At 43.9% G+C, this 17,371-nt stretch overlaps 1 protein-coding gene across 24 annotated transcripts in view; it reads left to right on the top strand.

Annotated features, from left to right (window-relative positions):
• LOC306938164 (uncharacterized protein) overlaps positions 1–17,312 on the top strand; it is a 21,999-nt gene extending 4,687 nt beyond the window's left edge. For 4 of the 24 annotated variants that reach the window (XM_079522212.1, XM_079522193.1, XM_079522200.1 and 1 more), the window contains 21 exons: positions 167–295; positions 526–648; positions 1,220–1,441; positions 1,559–1,675; positions 1,761–1,883; positions 2,103–2,219; positions 2,319–2,447; positions 10,371–10,493; positions 11,028–11,249; positions 11,343–11,444; positions 11,528–11,650; positions 12,100–12,321; positions 12,437–12,553; positions 12,639–12,752; positions 12,973–13,089; positions 13,513–13,632; positions 14,210–14,320; positions 14,409–14,555; positions 14,678–14,785; positions 14,918–15,016; positions 15,137–17,312. In XM_079522212.1, the coding sequence (XP_079378338.1) occupies positions 167–295; positions 526–648; positions 1,220–1,441; positions 1,559–1,675; positions 1,761–1,883; positions 2,103–2,219; positions 2,319–2,447; positions 10,371–10,493; positions 11,028–11,249; positions 11,343–11,444; positions 11,528–11,650; positions 12,100–12,321; positions 12,437–12,553; positions 12,639–12,752; positions 12,973–13,089; positions 13,513–13,632; positions 14,210–14,320; positions 14,409–14,555; positions 14,678–14,785; positions 14,918–15,016; positions 15,137–15,342 (2,891 nt within the window). In that variant the 3' untranslated portion in view covers positions 15,343–17,312. The remainder of the gene's footprint in view (positions 1–166; positions 296–525; positions 649–1,219; positions 1,442–1,558; positions 1,676–1,760; positions 1,884–2,102; positions 2,220–2,318; positions 2,448–10,370; positions 10,494–11,027; positions 11,250–11,342; positions 11,445–11,527; positions 11,651–12,099; positions 12,322–12,436; positions 12,554–12,638; positions 12,753–12,972; positions 13,090–13,512; positions 13,633–14,209; positions 14,321–14,408; positions 14,556–14,677; positions 14,786–14,917; positions 15,017–15,136) is intronic. The other 20 variants (XM_079522203.1, XM_079522210.1, XR_013791680.1 and 17 more) reach the window with 19 other exon arrangements.
• The last annotated feature ends 59 nt before the right edge of the window (positions 17,313–17,371 follow it).

Raw genomic sequence — 17,371 nt, 5'->3', positions numbered from 1 at the left:
TTCAAATCTTTTGTCATTTGAAGACAGGCCAAATGCATAGCTGAGATTATTGAGCTTTTTCCATGGCAAAACGATGCCACACGTTCGAATGGACTAAAACCTTATTGAACATGCATAGAAATGTTATAAGAATATTATAACATGCTTGTGTGTGTTCTCTTATTAGCAGGGATGGAAGACACTTCAGATGATGAGCCCTTGATAAACAAAACAAAGACATCTTCACTAGCACAAAACACAGAGAGCAATGGAAAAAAACTGGACTGCACAAATGGCACAGAAAATAAGACAACAGGTGATCATTTTACATGCATTTATTTAGACTTATATGATGTCTCTATTCTTCAATTAAATTAAAATCTGTTGTCATTTGAAGACAGGCCAAATGCATAGCTGAGATTATTGAGCTTTTCCATGGCAAAACGATGCGACACGTTTGAATGGACTAAAACCTTATTGAACATGCATAGAAATGTTATAAGAATATTAGAATATATGCTTGTGTGTGTGTTCTCTTATTCACAGGGATGGAAGACACTTCAGATGATGAGCCCTTGATAAACAAAAAGATATCTTCACTAGCACAAAAGGCAGAGAGCACAGGCAAAATACTGGACTGCACAAATGGCACAGAAAATAAGACAACAGGTGATCATATTACATGCATTTTGTTAGACTTTGCATGATGTCCCTTGTATTCTTCAATCAAATGAAACTTTAGTGTCATTTGAAGACAGGCCAAATGCAGAGACATACCATTACACTGAGATTATTGAGCTTTTTCCATGGCAAAACGATGCCAGGTCAGGTGGTATTTTCTGTTATTAAACTGGCACAAGTTTTAAACACATTATGATTAAAAGGGGAATTAGATTAACAATAAAAAATGCAATATTCATACATAAATATGTATCCCCATTCATTAACATCAAATGTTCAATCAATCACACAATTACAGCGATGGCAGCAAGTCAGGACTCATGAGTTGGTGTTGGCTACGCTCTACTCTTACTTTGCAATAAATCACAATACTATACTGTGTCTTAGGGCAGGCCTTTCAGTTCATGACAATGCTGATGAATGATGATAGTGTACATCTGATAACCTTTCTCCACAAGCTAACGGAGACTAACAGAGAATACAATCCTTAGCTCTGACTCTGCTTTGCAAAAAGATAAATTACTTATCTGTAAATGTCTGTTTTATCCAACCATTTTAGATTTGACAAAGGAAGATGGCTCAGATGAGGAAGCTTTGATGAGAGTGACTAAAGTGTCCTCCAAAACTGTGGGGAAAACAACAACTTTCAATACAGACCAGAAAGGTGAGACTACAGCTTCAGATGATGAGCCCTTGATAAAGACAAGGAATACATCTTCACCAGCACAAAAGATAGAGAGCAATGGAAAAAAACTGGATTGCACAGAAAATAAGACAACAGGTGATTATTTTACATACATTTCTTTATCATTTGTATGATGTCTACTCTCTTGTATTCTTCAATCAAATTAATTATAATTAATAATTTTATGGTCATGTCTTAACATTTTCCATATAGTCCATATGTGCTCAGATGGCAGTTCAGATGATGATGTGCCTTTGCTAAAACTGAAATGCAAGCAGGAGAAACCTGTAAGGAAGACCTCTGTACCAGCAAGGAGGAGTCCTGTTTTGGGTAAGAATAGAAGAGAATTGAATGAACAGACATAGAGATGTTATGAGAATTGTATAATACATGCTTGTGTATGTTCTGTTATTAGCAGGGATGGAAGACACTTCAGATGATGAGCCCTTGATAAAGAAAACAAAGACATCTTCACTAGCACAAAAGGCAGAAAGCAATGGAAAAAAACTGGACTGCACAAATGGCACAGAAAATACAGGTGATTATTTTACATGCATTTATTTAGACTTATTTAGATGTTTTTACTAGTGTCATTTGAAGACAGGCCAAAGACACGCACTTTCCCCAGGTGGTCTCTACTTTATTGGATGTATCACTGGCCAAGTTTTATATACAGTATAGGGGAAAATGGTTAATTATAATTAATCATTTGATGGTCATGTGTGACTCATGTCTTAACATTTTCCATTTATCATAGTCCCGTTGTGCTCAGTTGGCAGTTCAGATGATGATGTGCCTTTGATAAAACTGAAATGCAAGCAGGAGAAACCTGTAAGGAAGACCTCTGTACCGGCAAGAAGGAGTCCTGTTTTCGGTAAGAATAGAAGAGAATTTAATGAACTATAAAACCTTATTGAACACACAGAAATGTTATCAGAATATTATAATATGCTTGTGTGTGTTCTCTTATTAGCAGGGATGGAAGACACTTCAGATGATGAGCCCTTGATAAACAAAACAAAGACATCTTCACTAGCACTAAACACAGAGAGCAATGGAAAAAAACTGGACTGCACAAATGGCACGGAAAATAAGACAACAGGTGATCATTTTAGATGCATTTATTTAGACTTTGTATGATGTCTCTATTCTTCAATTAAATTCAAATCTTTTGTCATTTGAAGACAGGCCAAATGCATAGCTGAGATTATTGAGCTTTTTCCATGGCAAAACGATGCGACACGTTCGAATGGACTAAAACATGGAGGTTACTTTAGTAACCATGGTTCTTTAAGTAAGTGAGCGAAATATTTCGCTCTATGGGAGGTTTTCCTTGCAAAACCGAGGTGCAGAACTTAATTTTAATGAACTCATCGCAGGACAGAAACTCTGCCCTGCGGGTTTAAGAGATGCGTGACGTCAGACGCCAAGACCCTGGGGGCTTAAAAGGCGGGTCTACGTCACCAGCTCTCATTCGAACACTTTCCTTCTGCCAAGAGCAAGACAGAAGGGTGTTCAGCGAAATATTTCGCTCACTTACTTAAAGAACCATGGTTACTAAAGTAATAATAATAATCTTTATTGTCCCGAAGGATATTTGTCTTCACAATCTGTTCAACACCCACATCAAAACAACACAGAGCACATAACACCAAGACAATACAAAAACAATAACATGAGGTCCCCACTGTGTACAGAACCATCCTATCGGCGGGGCAGTTTGTTTAAAGCCGCGATGGCTGAGGGGACAAAGCTCCTACTAAAACGGACCTTTTTCCATGGCAAGGTTCTGTATCTTTGTCCAGATGGCATGAGGTTAAAGAAGCGATACAGGGGATGATCAGTGTCATTTGATATCGAAAGTGCTAGCCGTGTGATGGCATTATTGTTCATATCAGAAAGTGTGGGTGTAGGAAGTCCGATGATCTTGGAAGCAATACGGGTGATACTGAAAAGTTTGTTCCTGTTAGGCATGGACAGTATGGTGTAGAAACATGCAGAACAGTACAACAGAACAGGTTGAATAATGCTTTTGTACAATAATAGCAGAAGATGAGGAGCAACAGATAATGATCTTAATTTACGGATTACATGGAGTCTTTGCTGAAAGCGTGACTGGATAGATGTAATGTGTTGATCAAACCTAAGTCTATTGTCCAATGTGAGTCCAAGATATGTAAAGCTGTCTACCTGTTCTACTGTTTTACCATTTATGAGGAGTGGGTTGAGTCCGGTGTGGTTTGTTTCAATGACCAGTTCTTTTGTTTTGACCACATTCAACTCTAGATAGTTGTCAGTGCACCACTGTGTGAGATGAGAAATGGTATTCTGATAGACCGTAATAGAGTTATTGTCATGGAGCAGTCCGAGAATGGCAGTGTCATCAGAGTATTTAAAGTATGTGATGTTAGTGGGTGAGGGGCTAATGCAGTCATTTGTGTATAGAGTGTAGAGGAAGGGGCTGAGGACACAGCCTTGAGGGGCCCCTGTGTTGGTGATAACTGTTGATGAGAATGATGTACCTACTTTAACTGTTTGTGGTCTATTGCTCAGGAAGTTGTGAGTCCAGTGTATGAGGAGTGGGGGGACGTTGAGCTGATGGAGTTTCTTGATCATATGATGGCGTTGAATAGTGTTAAAAGCAGAACTAAAGTCAACAAAAAGAATAGTGGCAAAATTGTCCGAAGTGAGTAACCTCCATGTTCTTTTAAGTTGTGTTCGCGAAATATTTCGCTCTATGGGACCTTATGAACTCCCGTATCTTGAACTAGCCAAGTGAGTCCTAGGACTTAGGAAGTAAGGGCTAGGGAACCTTAGGTTCGTAGCCCGGTCCCACAGGGTGGAAAGGTGCCAGTCTTAGACTGTCACATGTCTTTCCAGAGCTGCTGAATAGGGCAGGGTGGAGTCTGCCCTGGGCAGCTTGGGTTTTATAGAGGGAGCTGGCAGGGGGGGTTACTGCCTTATTTCCTCTAGAGCTCTTATGAAATGGACTTACCTGAAGTACATTTAGGGTGCGGCAGCCGCAGCTCCTAAGACCGCGTGCGCCAGTGAGGGCGCTGCCACATCTAGGTTATAGTATGTGGCGAAGGTCGAGGAGGAGGACCAGCTTGCCGCTGTACAGACATCCTGGATTGAGACACCCTTGTGGAGTGCCCAGGATGCTGCCATACCTCTTGTGGAATGAGCCCTCAGTGTTAGTGGGGGCTCCACTCCCTGGGTAGTGTAGGCCAGGCGAATGGCCTGCACTATCCAGTTTGAGATAGTGACCTTTGTGACAGGCTTTCCCAGGGTTCTGGCGCCCCAGGATACGAACAGCTGTTGACCTATCCTGGAGGGGCCTGTTCTGTCCATGTAAGTGCGAAGGGCTCTCACTGGACAGAGGCAGTTCAGCCTCCTATCTTCTTCGGTAGCGAAGGGAGGGGGGTGGAAAGCCTGCAGATCTACCGGTACACAAACTGAAAAGGCGTTCTTTGGTAAGAAGGCTGGGTTTGCTTTAATGGTGACCTTGGTTGACCTTTCGTCGAATCTCATGCACTCTGGAGAGGTCGAGAGTGCGTGTAGATCGCTAACCCTTTTAGCGGTTGTTAGTGCAACTAGGAGGGCTGTCTTTAGCGTAAGACATTTTAGGTCTGCAGTCTGCAGTGGCTCGAAGGGTTCGGTGGTTAGAGCCCTGAGGACCAGAGACAGATCCCATGAAGGGACCAGGGACCTGTTGACCTTGTGATCCCTGCGTACGCCCTTCACAAACTGCTTTACCAGAGGATGTTTCCATACAGTCTGGTTATTAATACCCACATGGCAGGCTGAGATAGCTGCCAGGTGGGTTTTAACTGAGGAGAGGCCTAGTCCTCTGTCTAGGAACTCCTGCAGGAATGTTAGGACGTCGACTACTGAAGCTTGGAATGAGATAACCTGGTTAGGTCGTTCTGAGCACCACTGCTCGAAGATGCGCCAAGCTGTTTCGTAGCGAGTCATTGTTGACTGGGCTCTGGCTCTCTGAATTGTTGCAACAACATTCGGAGGGAGGCCGGCCTCAGTTAGCATTAGCCTCTCACGGGCCAGACCCACAGGTCTAGGTCCTTGGGGCAAGGGTGGAAGATTTCTCGACCCGCTTGCGTGAGAAGATCTGCCCGTAGAGGGAGCTGCCATGGCTGGTTGTAGAGGAGGGGGGCTATCTCCGACCTCCAGACGCCCCAGGCTGGTGCTACTAGTAGTACCATCAGACCCTGAGTTCTCACTCTGTCCAGAGTGGGAAGAATGAGACTCAGTGGGGGAAAAGCGTAGAGGAGGGACCTGGGCCATTGGTGTGCTAGGGCGTCTAGCCCCAGCGTCGATGGTCCCCCCATCGAGAAGAAGAGAGGACACTTCGTGTTCTGCTCTGAGGCGAACAGGTCCGCCTCGGGTGTCCCGTACCTGTCCCAGATCTGGTTCGCTACCTGGGGATGTAGCGACCAGTCTGCGTAGCGGAGGGGTCCTCTGGACAGCAGGTCCGCCCCTGTGTTTAGGATACCTGGGACGTGACATGCTGTGATGGATAGAAGATGTGCGTCGCACCACATTGTGAGTCTCTGAGCCAATTGGTGCAAGCGAGGGGATCTGAGTCCCCCTTGCTTGTTGATGTAACACATAGCTGTTGTATTGTCCGTCCTGACCAGAACGTGACAACCTTGTATGCGCGGTTCGAAATCCCTCAGAGCGAGGAAAACCGCCATCAGCTCCAGATAGTTGATGTGGTAGGAGCGCAATTGTTCTGTCCACATCCCCCTGGTTGTAGTGCCTTCCAACGTGGCTCCCCAGCCAGTCATGCTGGCGTCTGTGGTGACAACTTTTCTGGTCAGAGGTCTGCCCATAGGGACGCCCTCTGAGAGAGTCTGTCTGTCTGCCCACCATTGTAGGGCCAGCACGCATTGTGACGTCACTATCACCCTCTGGTGGCGATGGTGCATAGGTATGCGTAACGCATTCATCCACCGTTGGAAAGGTCTCATATGCAGCCTGGCTAGGCGAATTATGTGAACCACTGAGGCCATAAGCCCCGCCATCCGGAGGCATGCATGGAAAGGAATCGAACGTTCCTTTTTGAATGATGCTGCGGAGTGTATTATCGCCTCTATTCTCTCTTGGCTCGGGCGAGCTGTGAATGAGATCGAGTCTAGTGTTATACCGATGAAGTCTATAGACTGTGTCGGAGTTAACATGCTCTTCTCCTGGTTGATTTGAAAACCCAGTGAGTGGAGGTGGTTGAGTACTAGATGTGTGTGTAGCAGTACCTCTCGTGGAGAGTCTGCTGACAGAATCCAGTCGTCTATATACGTGGCTAGACGAATGCCCTGTTGTCGTAGTGGAGTTATAGCTGCTGCTGTGCATTTCACAAAGACTCTCGGGCTTAGGGACATTCCGAAAGGGAGGACATTGTACTCGTACACTCTCCCTTTGAACCCGAAGCGCAGACATTTTCTGTGCGGTGGGTAAATTGGAATATGAAAATATGCGTCCTGTAGGTCTATTGACGTAAACCAGTCCCCTCTGCGGCGTGATCGCAGTAGGACTGGAGGCGTCAGCATTTTGAAGCGGAATCTCTTCAAAAAACGATTCAGGGCTCTTAGATCTAGAATGGGGCGGAGTCCGCCGCCTTTCTTTTTTACCAGAAAGTAACGGGAGTAAAATCCGTTGAGAGACTGGTTGGCAGAGACCTCTGAAATGGCGCCTTTCTTTAGGAGGGAAAAAATTTCCTCCTGCAGAATGTGCACCGCCCCTCCACTCGCTCGAGAGAAAATAACTCTCTCGAACGTGGGTGGTTTCGAGGCAAACTGGAGCCTGTACCCTGTCGCTATAGTGCGCATGATCCACGGGGATGCCCCGCAGCTCCGCCACTGTGATAGGTGACAGGACAGAGGGCTCCCTGTTCTCGAGGGAGGCTCTGTCTGTGAGGCTCTGGTGCCCTCTAGTGGCCTGGGCGCGTAGAGGGATGACCTTCCATTTAATTTCCTCTCTCTCTTTGTGAGAGAGTGAAACAAAATTTTGGCGTGACGGCTCTGGCCTGTGACAGCTTTTAAAGCTGGCACAGAGCGGGTTATGCCTCCCACATTTGGGCCTATGCCCTTCAGAGTTCGTTTCATTGTTGTTTTTTGTGTTTTTTTGTTTTTTTGTTTTCTCTTTATTGACAATAAAACAGACACATGTGAATTGCACATGACAACATTTTTGGGGATTAGTACAGAGGCAGCATCTGCATGTACGTCCCTCTTGAAACATTTGAGCCTCGGCTCGAGAGTGAGGTCCGAGACCACTACTCTCGGCGTTGACCTCTGAACTGTAGGAGGAAGGGGGGGTGCGGCCTTGACCCCCCTCTGAACCCGGCCGGGCAGGTCATTTACGCTTCCCATAACCACGTCCTCTGGGAGCGTCCTTCTTGTAGGCCGGGGGAGAGCGGCGGCTGTCGGCCTTGGGACGTCCTGGGCCTCTCTGCTGCTGCTGTCTGTCCCCGCCACGGTCCTGGTTCCTAGGCGGGCCCTTGTTGTCCGCCCTGGGCTTCCATGGCGCCTTCTTGGCCTTGTTAGGGCGGCTGGAAGCGGTCTGGGTGGCCAGAGGTTCGAGAGCCTTCATGGTTTTATTGGAGGTCTCGGCCTGTTGGATGGAGATGGACATTTTTTCAAGGGCCCCGTGGAAAAGGCTGTCAGGGGCGATGGGGCCTGCCACCATGTCCCTCTTGACAGAGTCGGAGAGGGGGGCCAGGTTGACCCACCTCATCCGCTCTTGTAGGATGGTGGACACGAGGGCCTTCCCTGTGTGGTCCGCTATTTCGCACTGCAGAGACGCCATCTCGTGATTGAGACGGCGGAGCTCAGCCAGTTGCTCTGGTTTGGACGTGTTCCCCATCTCCAGGAGGAGCTTCTCTGCAGATCCCTGCAGGAGAGCTCCAGCATTGACTGCTTTGGCCACGAAGCACAGATGGCCATGCAGCCATTTGTTGATTTTGGAGGCCTCTTTGTCTGCTGTGGTGGAGAAAGTAGGCTCTCTGTCCATGGGGACCACCCGTGGGACTGAAGGGTTGGCCAGGTAAGAAGCCACGGCCTTGTCCATGGGAGGCATAGAATTCAGGCACATGTCTTCCATGCCCACCACATCCATAACGCCCCTGGTGCTGCGGGAGGAGCACTCTGCCTCAACCAGGGGTTTTTCCCAGGCGCTGGTGATGGTTTCAAAGAAGCCCAGACCACGGGGGAGTCTCTGCTTCTTTGGTGGGGGGGGGGGGAGATGTTTCTCATTCCTACCTTCCCACTTCAGCCTTTGGGTGGTGGACTCATGCCACTCATGGTTGCAGCGCTGGACCGCCTTCTTGTAAATGCCCATGATGTTGGAATCATCCATGAGCATGTCAGTGGGGTCCTGTGCCTCTGGCTGCTGCTGCTGTTCGACCTGCATGGTGCCGTCGTCCTCCTCGGGGAGACGGGGCATGTCGTCGTCATGGCCATCATCATTATTGTCGTCGTAGTACTCGTAATCTTGGTAACTAGCCTCGTCGACGATAACGAAATCCTCGTCATAGGGCGCCTGGAAAGAAGGGACATATTCACCTTCTTCTTCCTCCTCCTCCTCGTCGGCCCAGCGTGGTGGGGAAGGATCCTGGCGTGCTGCGCGTTTAGGCGGGGGTTCCATAGTGGCTCTGACGAGCAGCTGGCGAGGTATGGCCACTGGAGCGGGAGGAAGAACCTCCGCGGGCTTTGGCTGCCCTGTTGGAGGAAGGTTATTCCCGCTGTCTGGCTGGCGAGGCCTGGTTGTCACTTTAGGCCTCGCTCCCAGAGCCTCGTATTCGGGGGCGTTGGCAGCCCTGACTGCCGAGGCCTGGGAGGAGGTGGCGGTGGCTGGAGCGCGGGTCCGTGGGGCCGCGACGGGCTGCTCCTGGGTAGCGTTGCTAGCACGTGGCGCCGGGGTGCTGCGTGCTAGCGGCGGGAAGTCCATTCTATGGTCCAATCTCACCCTCGGGGCTGTGCGTGGCTGTCCTCCGGTTGTCAGGACTTCAGACGGCCACGGGTCATTGGGTTTCTCGTACTCGAACTTGGCAAAGTATTCTTTGACACGGAAGAGACGAGACCTCTTGGTAGCGTCGTTGGTGTGGTCGCAAGGGGAGCAGACCGCTCCGTCCCCGTTGACCGCATTACGGGCATGAGCGAGGCCCAGACAGTAGAGACAGACCTGGTGCTCGTCCTGTCCGGACATCGTGTTGCCGCATGCTCCTACGGCGCATCTCTTCTGGGGTCTTCCCTCGTGTCCACGACGGAGACGGCGTTCCTCAGAAGTGTTCTTGGTCTTCGACGTGTGTTTAGACATTCTGTCGAGGACGAAAAGCTAGCGTTTAGGCGCTAAGGCGTTGGCGGCCCGGCGAGAAAAGCTAAGCTGAGAGAGCAGGCGTTGGCGGCCGGAGCTCTAGGCTAACAAAGTTAGTCGTAAAAGTTAAAAAGCTGAAAAGTGAAGCTTAGGCGGTGGCGGCCCGAGCTAAACTGTTAGCTAATGCTGGTTAACTTCCCGCTCGAGCGGCAAGTTTACCTGTAAGAAAACTAGTAGTTTCCGAAGCTTGTCAAACTAATAACTTGCTAGGGAAAAAGGCGTGTAAATTATTTTTCTTTCTGCAGTTCAGTATCCAGGGATGTCGGAGAGTCTCACGGAGCTCGAGGCCTTCTCTTGCCCGATTTTCGAGACGTTAATCACTCCAAACAAACTTGGCTAGAAATTCTTGCGGTACCTCTTGGCAGAAGGAAAGCGAATGAGAGCTGGTGACGTAGACCCCCCTTTTAAGCCCCCAGGGTCTTGGCGTCTGACGTCACGCATCTCTTAAACCCGCAGGGCAGAGTTTCTGTCCTGCGATGAGTTCATTAAAATGAAGTTCTGCACCTCGGTTTTGCAAGGAAAACCTCCCATAGAGCGAAATATTTCGCGAACACAACTTAAAAGAACCTTATTGAACATGCATAGAAATGTTAAAAGAATATTATAATATATGCTTGTGTGTGTGTTCTCTTATTAGCAGGGATGGAAGACACTTCAGATGATGAGCCCTTGATAAACAAAACAAAGACATCTTCACTAGCACAAAAGGCAGAGAGCACAGGCAAAATACTGGACTGCACAAATGGCACAGAAAATACAGGTGATCATATTACATGCATTTTTTTAGACTTTGCATGATGTCCCTTGTATTCTTCAATCAAATGAAACTTTAGTGTCATGAAGATTGAGATTGAGCTTTTTCCATGGCAAAACAATGCCAGGTCAGGTGGTATTTTCTGTTATTAAACTGGCACAAGTTTTAAACACATTATGATTAAAAGGGGAATTAGATTAATAATAGAAAATGCAATATTCATACATAAATATGTATCCCCATTCATTAACATAAAATGTTCAATCAATCACACAATTACAGCGATGGCAGCAAGTCAGGACTCATGAGTTGGTGTTGGCTACGCTGCTCTCTTACATTGCAATAAATCACAATACTATACTGTGTCTTAGGGCAGGCCTTTCAGTTCATGACAATGCTGATGAATGATGATAGTGTACAGATAACCTTTCTCCACAAGCTAACGGAGACTGACAGAGAATCCAATCCTTAGCTCTGACTCTGCTTTGCAAAAAGATAAATTACTTCTCTGTAAATGTCTGTTTTATCCAACCGTTTTAGATTTGACAAAGGAAGATGGCTCAGATGAGGAACCTTTGATGAGAGTGACTAAAGTGTCCTCCAAAACTGTGGGGAAAACAACAACTTTCAATACAGACCAGAAAGGTGAGACTACAGCTTCAGATGATGAGCCCTTGATAAAGACAAGGAATACATCTTCACCAGCACAAAAGATAGAGAGCAATGGAAAAAAACTGGATTGCACAGAAAATAAGACAACTGGTGATTATTTTACATACATTTCTTTATCATTTGTATGATGTCTATAATTAATAATTTTATGGTCATGTCTTAACATTTTCCATATGTGCTCAGGTGGCAGTTCAGATGATGATGTGCCTTTGATAAAACTGAAATGCAAGCAGGAGAAACCTGTAAGGAAGACCTCTGTACCAGCAAGGAGGAGTCCTGTTTTGGGTAAGAATAGAAGAGAATTGAATGAACAGACAGAGATGTTATGAGAATTGTATAATACATGCTTGTGTATGTTCTGTTATTAGCAGGGATGGAAGACACTTCAGATGATGAGCCCTTGATAAAGAAAACAAAGACATCTTCACTAGCACAAAAGGCAGAAAGCAATGGAAAAAAACTGGACTGCACAAATGGCACAGAAAATACAGGTGATTATTTTACATGCATTTATTTAGATGTTTTTACTAGTGTCATTTGAAGACAGGCCAAATGCATAGCCTTTTCCCCAGGTGGTCTCTACTTTATTGGATGTATCACTGGCCAAGTTATATATACAGTATAGGGGAAAATGGTTAATTATAATTAATCATTTGATGGTCATGTGTGACTCATGTCTTAACATTTTCCATTTATCATAGTCCCGTTGTGCTCAGATGGCAGTTCAGATGATGATGTGCCTTTTGACAAAACTGAAATGCAAGCAGGAAAAACCTGTTAAGAAGATGACAATGCTGATGAATGACGATAGTGTACATCTTATAACCTTTCTCCACAAGCTAACGGAGACTGACAGAGAATCCAATCCTTAGCTCTGACTCTGCTTTGCAAAAAGATACATTACTTATCTGTAAATGTCTGTTTTATCCAACCGTTTTAGATTTGACAAAGGAAGATGGCTCAGATGAGGAACCTTTGATGAGAGTGACTAAAGTGTCCTCCAAAACTGTGGGGAAAACAACAACTTTCAATACAGACCAGAAAGGTGAGACTACAGCTTCAGATGATGAGCCCTTGATAAAGACAAGGAATACATCTTCACCAGCACAAAAGATAGAGAGCAATGGAAAAAAACTGGATTGCACAGAAAATAAGACAACAGGTGATTATTTTACATACATTTCTTTATCATTTGTATGATGTCTACTCTTGTATTCTTCAATCAAATTAATTATAATTAATAATTTTATGGTCATGTCTTAACATTTTCCATATAGTCCATATGTGCTCAGATGGCAGTTCAGATGATGATGTGCCTTTGATAAAACTGAAATGCAAGCAGGAGAAACCTGTAAGGAAGACCTCTGTACCAGCAAGGAGGAGTCCTGTTTTGGGTAAGAATAGAAGATAATTGAATGAACAGACATAGAGATGTTATGAGAATTGTATAATACATGCTTGTGTATGTTCTGTTATTAGCAGGGATGGAAGACACTTCAGATGATGAGCCCTTGATAAAGAAAACAAAGACATCTTCACTAGCACAAAAGGCAGAAAGCAATGGAAAAAAACTGGACTGCACAGAAAATACAGGTGATTATTTTACATGCATTTATTTAGACTTATTTAGATGTTTTTACTAGTGTCATTTGAAGACAGGCCAAATGCATAGCCTTTTCCCCAGGTGGTCTCTACTTTATTGGATGTATCACTGGCCAAGTTCTATATACAGTATAGGGGAAAATGGTTAATTATAATTAATCATTTGATGGTCATGTGTGACTCATGTCTTAACATTTTCCATTTATCATAGTCCCGTTGTGCTCAGATGGCAGTTCAGATGATGATGTGCCTTTGACAAAACTGAAATGCAAGCAGGAGAAACCTGTTAGGAAGACCTCTGTACCAGCAAGGAGGAGTCCTGTTTTGGGTAAGAATAGAAGAGAATTGAATGGACTATAAAACCTTATTGAACACTCGGATCTTCGGATCTGATGAACAAATCTGTGTGATCAAAACGTTCAACTTAATAAACAGTGGAGCTTATTTGGCCAGTGTACGGACCTTATTTTTAATTTCCAGAGCAGTTGACACGAGTGGGCTCACTGTTTTGTGAAGGCACATATTTGTAAATAAGGGTATTATTTTTGAAGACTTTACATGACATTCCAGAGCAGCAAAAAGGAGCTCATGGATATTTCAGCAGGCCGCGAAGATACTGACCACTGTGCAAAACAGTCGAAACCTGTGATTGTGTGGTTCTCCACCTGCAATCATAAATAACTCACCTGTTGCATCAAGCCCTCAGTACTGCACCTGCTACAATAACTTGTCTTTGTGTTGCATGGATCAGATGACAGTTCTGAAGATGAACCCCTGATAAATAGAAGTTCTCTTCTGGCAAAGAAATCGTCAAGTAATGATATTAAAAGGAAAAGCAGCAATGGCAACTCCAAGATTAAAAGGAGAGCAGGTACAAATATTTATTTATTGATCTATGACCGATCTTTCTTCTACGTTTTGTGATGTTATGAATCTGTTTGGAAGTTCCCGTACACAACTTTTCTCGTAAAAGTTTTTTTTCTTCTTTCATCTCTTTTTCAACATTCAAATACACACTTTTACATACACATGTGATGCTGCTCTGGCACTATTGTAAGGTGCTCTAATATAGCACCTACCATGTGCAAACTATGCTATTTTGTAGTTTAGGTTGACATTTAACATTTAAGCACATTGTAATGGGGCTGGGCGATATTACATTGACATTGTGATATGAGACTAGATATCGTCTTGAGTTTTTCAAAAAATAAATCCAGCTTGAAGCAATATAATCATCACAATATTGAGGTTGTGCTATTTGGCCAAATGTATCATGGTATTTCATTTTGTCCAAATCACATACAGTAAAGTGTGGAGACTATTGTAAAGTTGTATAAATCTCATTGTACTTGATATTTAACATTTAAGTACATAGCACGTTTTCTTTAACGGGTTGCATTGTGTCTGGATACTATTTGTAAATGTCTGTTTTATCCAAACTGTTTCAGATTTGACAAAGGAAAATGAAGTTAGCTCAGATGAGGAACATTTGATGGCAGTGACCAAAGTGTCCTTCAAAACTGTGTGGAAACCAACAACTCTCAAAAGAGGCCAGAAAGGTGAGACTACAGAATAACTGTACAAAAAAATAAACCTCTGTATTTGATATTTATTATTGAATACTGCATTTTTCATTCTGTAACACAGAAGCATCACATGATAATGTTAGTTCAAGTGATGAACCCCTAAGTGAACTTGCAGAGAGACGCAAGGCACAACAAAGAGCGCCACGTGTTGTAACATCGCAGAAAACTACCTTACGTAAAAAGAGCAAAGCTATTCCACATAAACAGGGTACGTATGAATATGAAAACTGTTCTCAATTATTTTGCATTCACATCTCATCTCTTTGTGCCAAGGTTTCATTTTTCCCCCTAATATAATGTATAATAATAACATTCTTGTTCCATGTCTAGAATATTGTGACAGCTCAGATGATGAACCTTTGATGAAAAAGAAAACAACAAAGGCTCTTTCTAAAGAAGGGAGTCCAATGTGCAACAAGAGGAGGGCAAAAACTAAAGGTTGTGACCAGTTGGATATACTGTAACGTTTAGTAAATATTATTGTTGTGTCCATATAGTAAATTGGAAATATATAATGTATTAATAATTACTAATGTAATGTTCATGTCTTCACCTTTTCCGTTATGATAGTTCCATTGTGCTCAGATAGCAGTTCAGATGATGTGCCTTTGGCAAAACTGATATGTAAGCAGGAGAAACCTGTACCAGCAAGGAGTAGTACTGTTTTGGGTAAGATAAGAATAGAAGGGACAAGAATGCTTTTTAAAATCTTATTGCCTAAATTTCTCAATTGAAAGTCTCAATTGAAATGAATTGCATGTGATACTGTCCCCTCTCACATTTGTCCAGAGTCATCAAGTGTTTCTCACCGCTCCTGTTTGAATGCAGTAACTGACAAGGACTTCGGGGAACTCAATCTCACATTATCAACTGACAGCTCTGATGATGAGCCCTTGATAAACATTAAGAAGAGGACTGCCAAACCTCTGGAAATGACCACGGTCTTAAAAATAATATTGGAGAAATGCAGTGTTGTCCCTGAACACGTTCAATGAACGATCGTTCACGAACCCGTTCATATTTTGGGTGAACCTGAACTGAACGTAATTTATTTCTGCTTGATGAACGTTATTGTGAACACGTTCATTTCTATTCTGACTTGTGTGAACGACAAACGTCACACTCTCACAGTTCGTTCAAGAATGTGTCAGATTTCTATAGAGCCTTCCAGGTGAAAACCCAGCTAAAACACACCATGAACAGGTCTTAATATGTAGCAAAAAACCCACCAATAAGCCCAAATTTGACACCAAATCAACATAATCTCTCTCAGCCGTGCACTTTCTCTGGAGCGTGCAACACGTATTTTACAACTGGATGATGACTCTTGTGCCAATCTACAAAGACAGCAGACACAGAACATGTCCCCAAACACTGAGGTAAACTACTAAACTTGTAAAGAAATAAAAACAGGTGCGCTTCCTTTGGAAACTGAAAAATGGCTTCCAATCGCTTATTGATGTAATCCCTCCTGGTCTGCCCGAGGTCTCCTCCTAGTGGGACGTGTGTCGAGGACCTCCCTAGGGAGACACTCGAGAGGCATCCTAACCAGATGCCCAAACCACCTAAGCTGGCTCCTTTCCAGGCGAAGAAGCAGCGGCTCTACTCCGAGTCTCCCCCGCGCGACTGAACTTCCCTATCTCTAAGGGAGATGCCAGCCACCCGTCGGAGAAAACTCATTTCAGCTGCTTGTGTTCGTGACCTTGTTCTTTCGGTCATGACCCACACTTCATGACCATAGGTGAGAGTAGGAACGAAGATTGCTCGGATAGACGGAGAGCTTTGCCTTCTGACGCAACTCTCTTTTCGTCTGCGGTACAGACTGCAATACCGCCATTGGCATTTCACATTGCAGAAGGGTGCAGGAAGAGTGGGCACCTCGGTGTTAAATTGGCAATTTTTTCCAAAATGTAAAAAATAAATATAAAATGATTTAATTTGGATAATGGTAATGGATATATTGTAAAGGTTGTCACATTATTAATCCCAACGGGATTTTTTTTTTAAGGTTTGGACTTTATTCCCAATAGGAATAAAGTCTGTAGAACCATGAAAAGTTGCATTATGAACTGAACTAGTTAATTTTACATTTCTGAACTGAACTAGTTCATGTAGAAAGTTAACTTTCCCAAGTTTCCCAACACTGGAGAAATGCAAAGTTTTGAGTGACTGGTAGAATTTTATAGCCATTGGTCAGATATCATATCTGACATGACGTGGATGTTTTTATTGTAAGAATACTTTTTATACACATGGTTTCTATTCTGCTTTCTTTTACCCAATTGCCAGAAAATGGATCAGCATATAAATACAATGTATAGGCCTATAACTACCGTTTTTGTTTGAATAATACACAGTGGTAACCTGAGTACAGTACCTGACTGCCAGATGGAAGACAAGCTTGCTTCACAATCACATTAGCTTTTTTTCAGTGGCTGTGTGAACTTGTGAATCAATACCGACACCATCTGGCGGAGTCAGGTTAAAGGACCACTTTTCAATCTAGCCTCCATATAATTAGTCACTAATGTTCATTATAAAATGCCATTTTTTTCCTACTCATTCTGTGTCTCATGGGAGGGCTGTGGGCAGTTCAGAAACCCGTCCACCAGTGACATAATCGATGGAGAATCCACTTAAGCTAATAGAAACGGTAGGCTTTTTCTATTCCTGATAAAGTTTCAATACGTTAATATTGGAAGCCATCGTTGGCACGATTATAATCGTGTATATATTTTTAATATTGTTTAAAAAAAATCTGCCTAATGATAAACGGCCCTCTTATGAGACAGGAAAAAAATTGTATTTTATATATCTTGAAAAGTGGTGAAGCAGTTCTAAAGCTTGGGTGGCTTTAGAACTGCTCAGAGCCATCTATACTCTGGAACAACTTTGCTGTTTTTGAATCTTTGCATCTCCTTGTTATTAACTTATGTACTTTCAAAATATATTTTGCTGGTTTGAATCTTTGCATCTCCTTGTTATTAACTTCAAAAGTGAGACAATTATTAATAGCTAGCATGA

This window comes from Electrona antarctica, assembly GCF_951216825.1.
Source record: "Electrona antarctica genome assembly, chromosome: 15".
In the NCBI taxonomy this organism is placed as follows: Eukaryota; Metazoa; Chordata; class Actinopteri; order Myctophiformes; family Myctophidae; genus Electrona; species Electrona antarctica.
The sequence above is the reverse complement of the archived record's forward strand: the minus strand, read 5'-3'. Positions and strand labels throughout refer to the sequence as shown.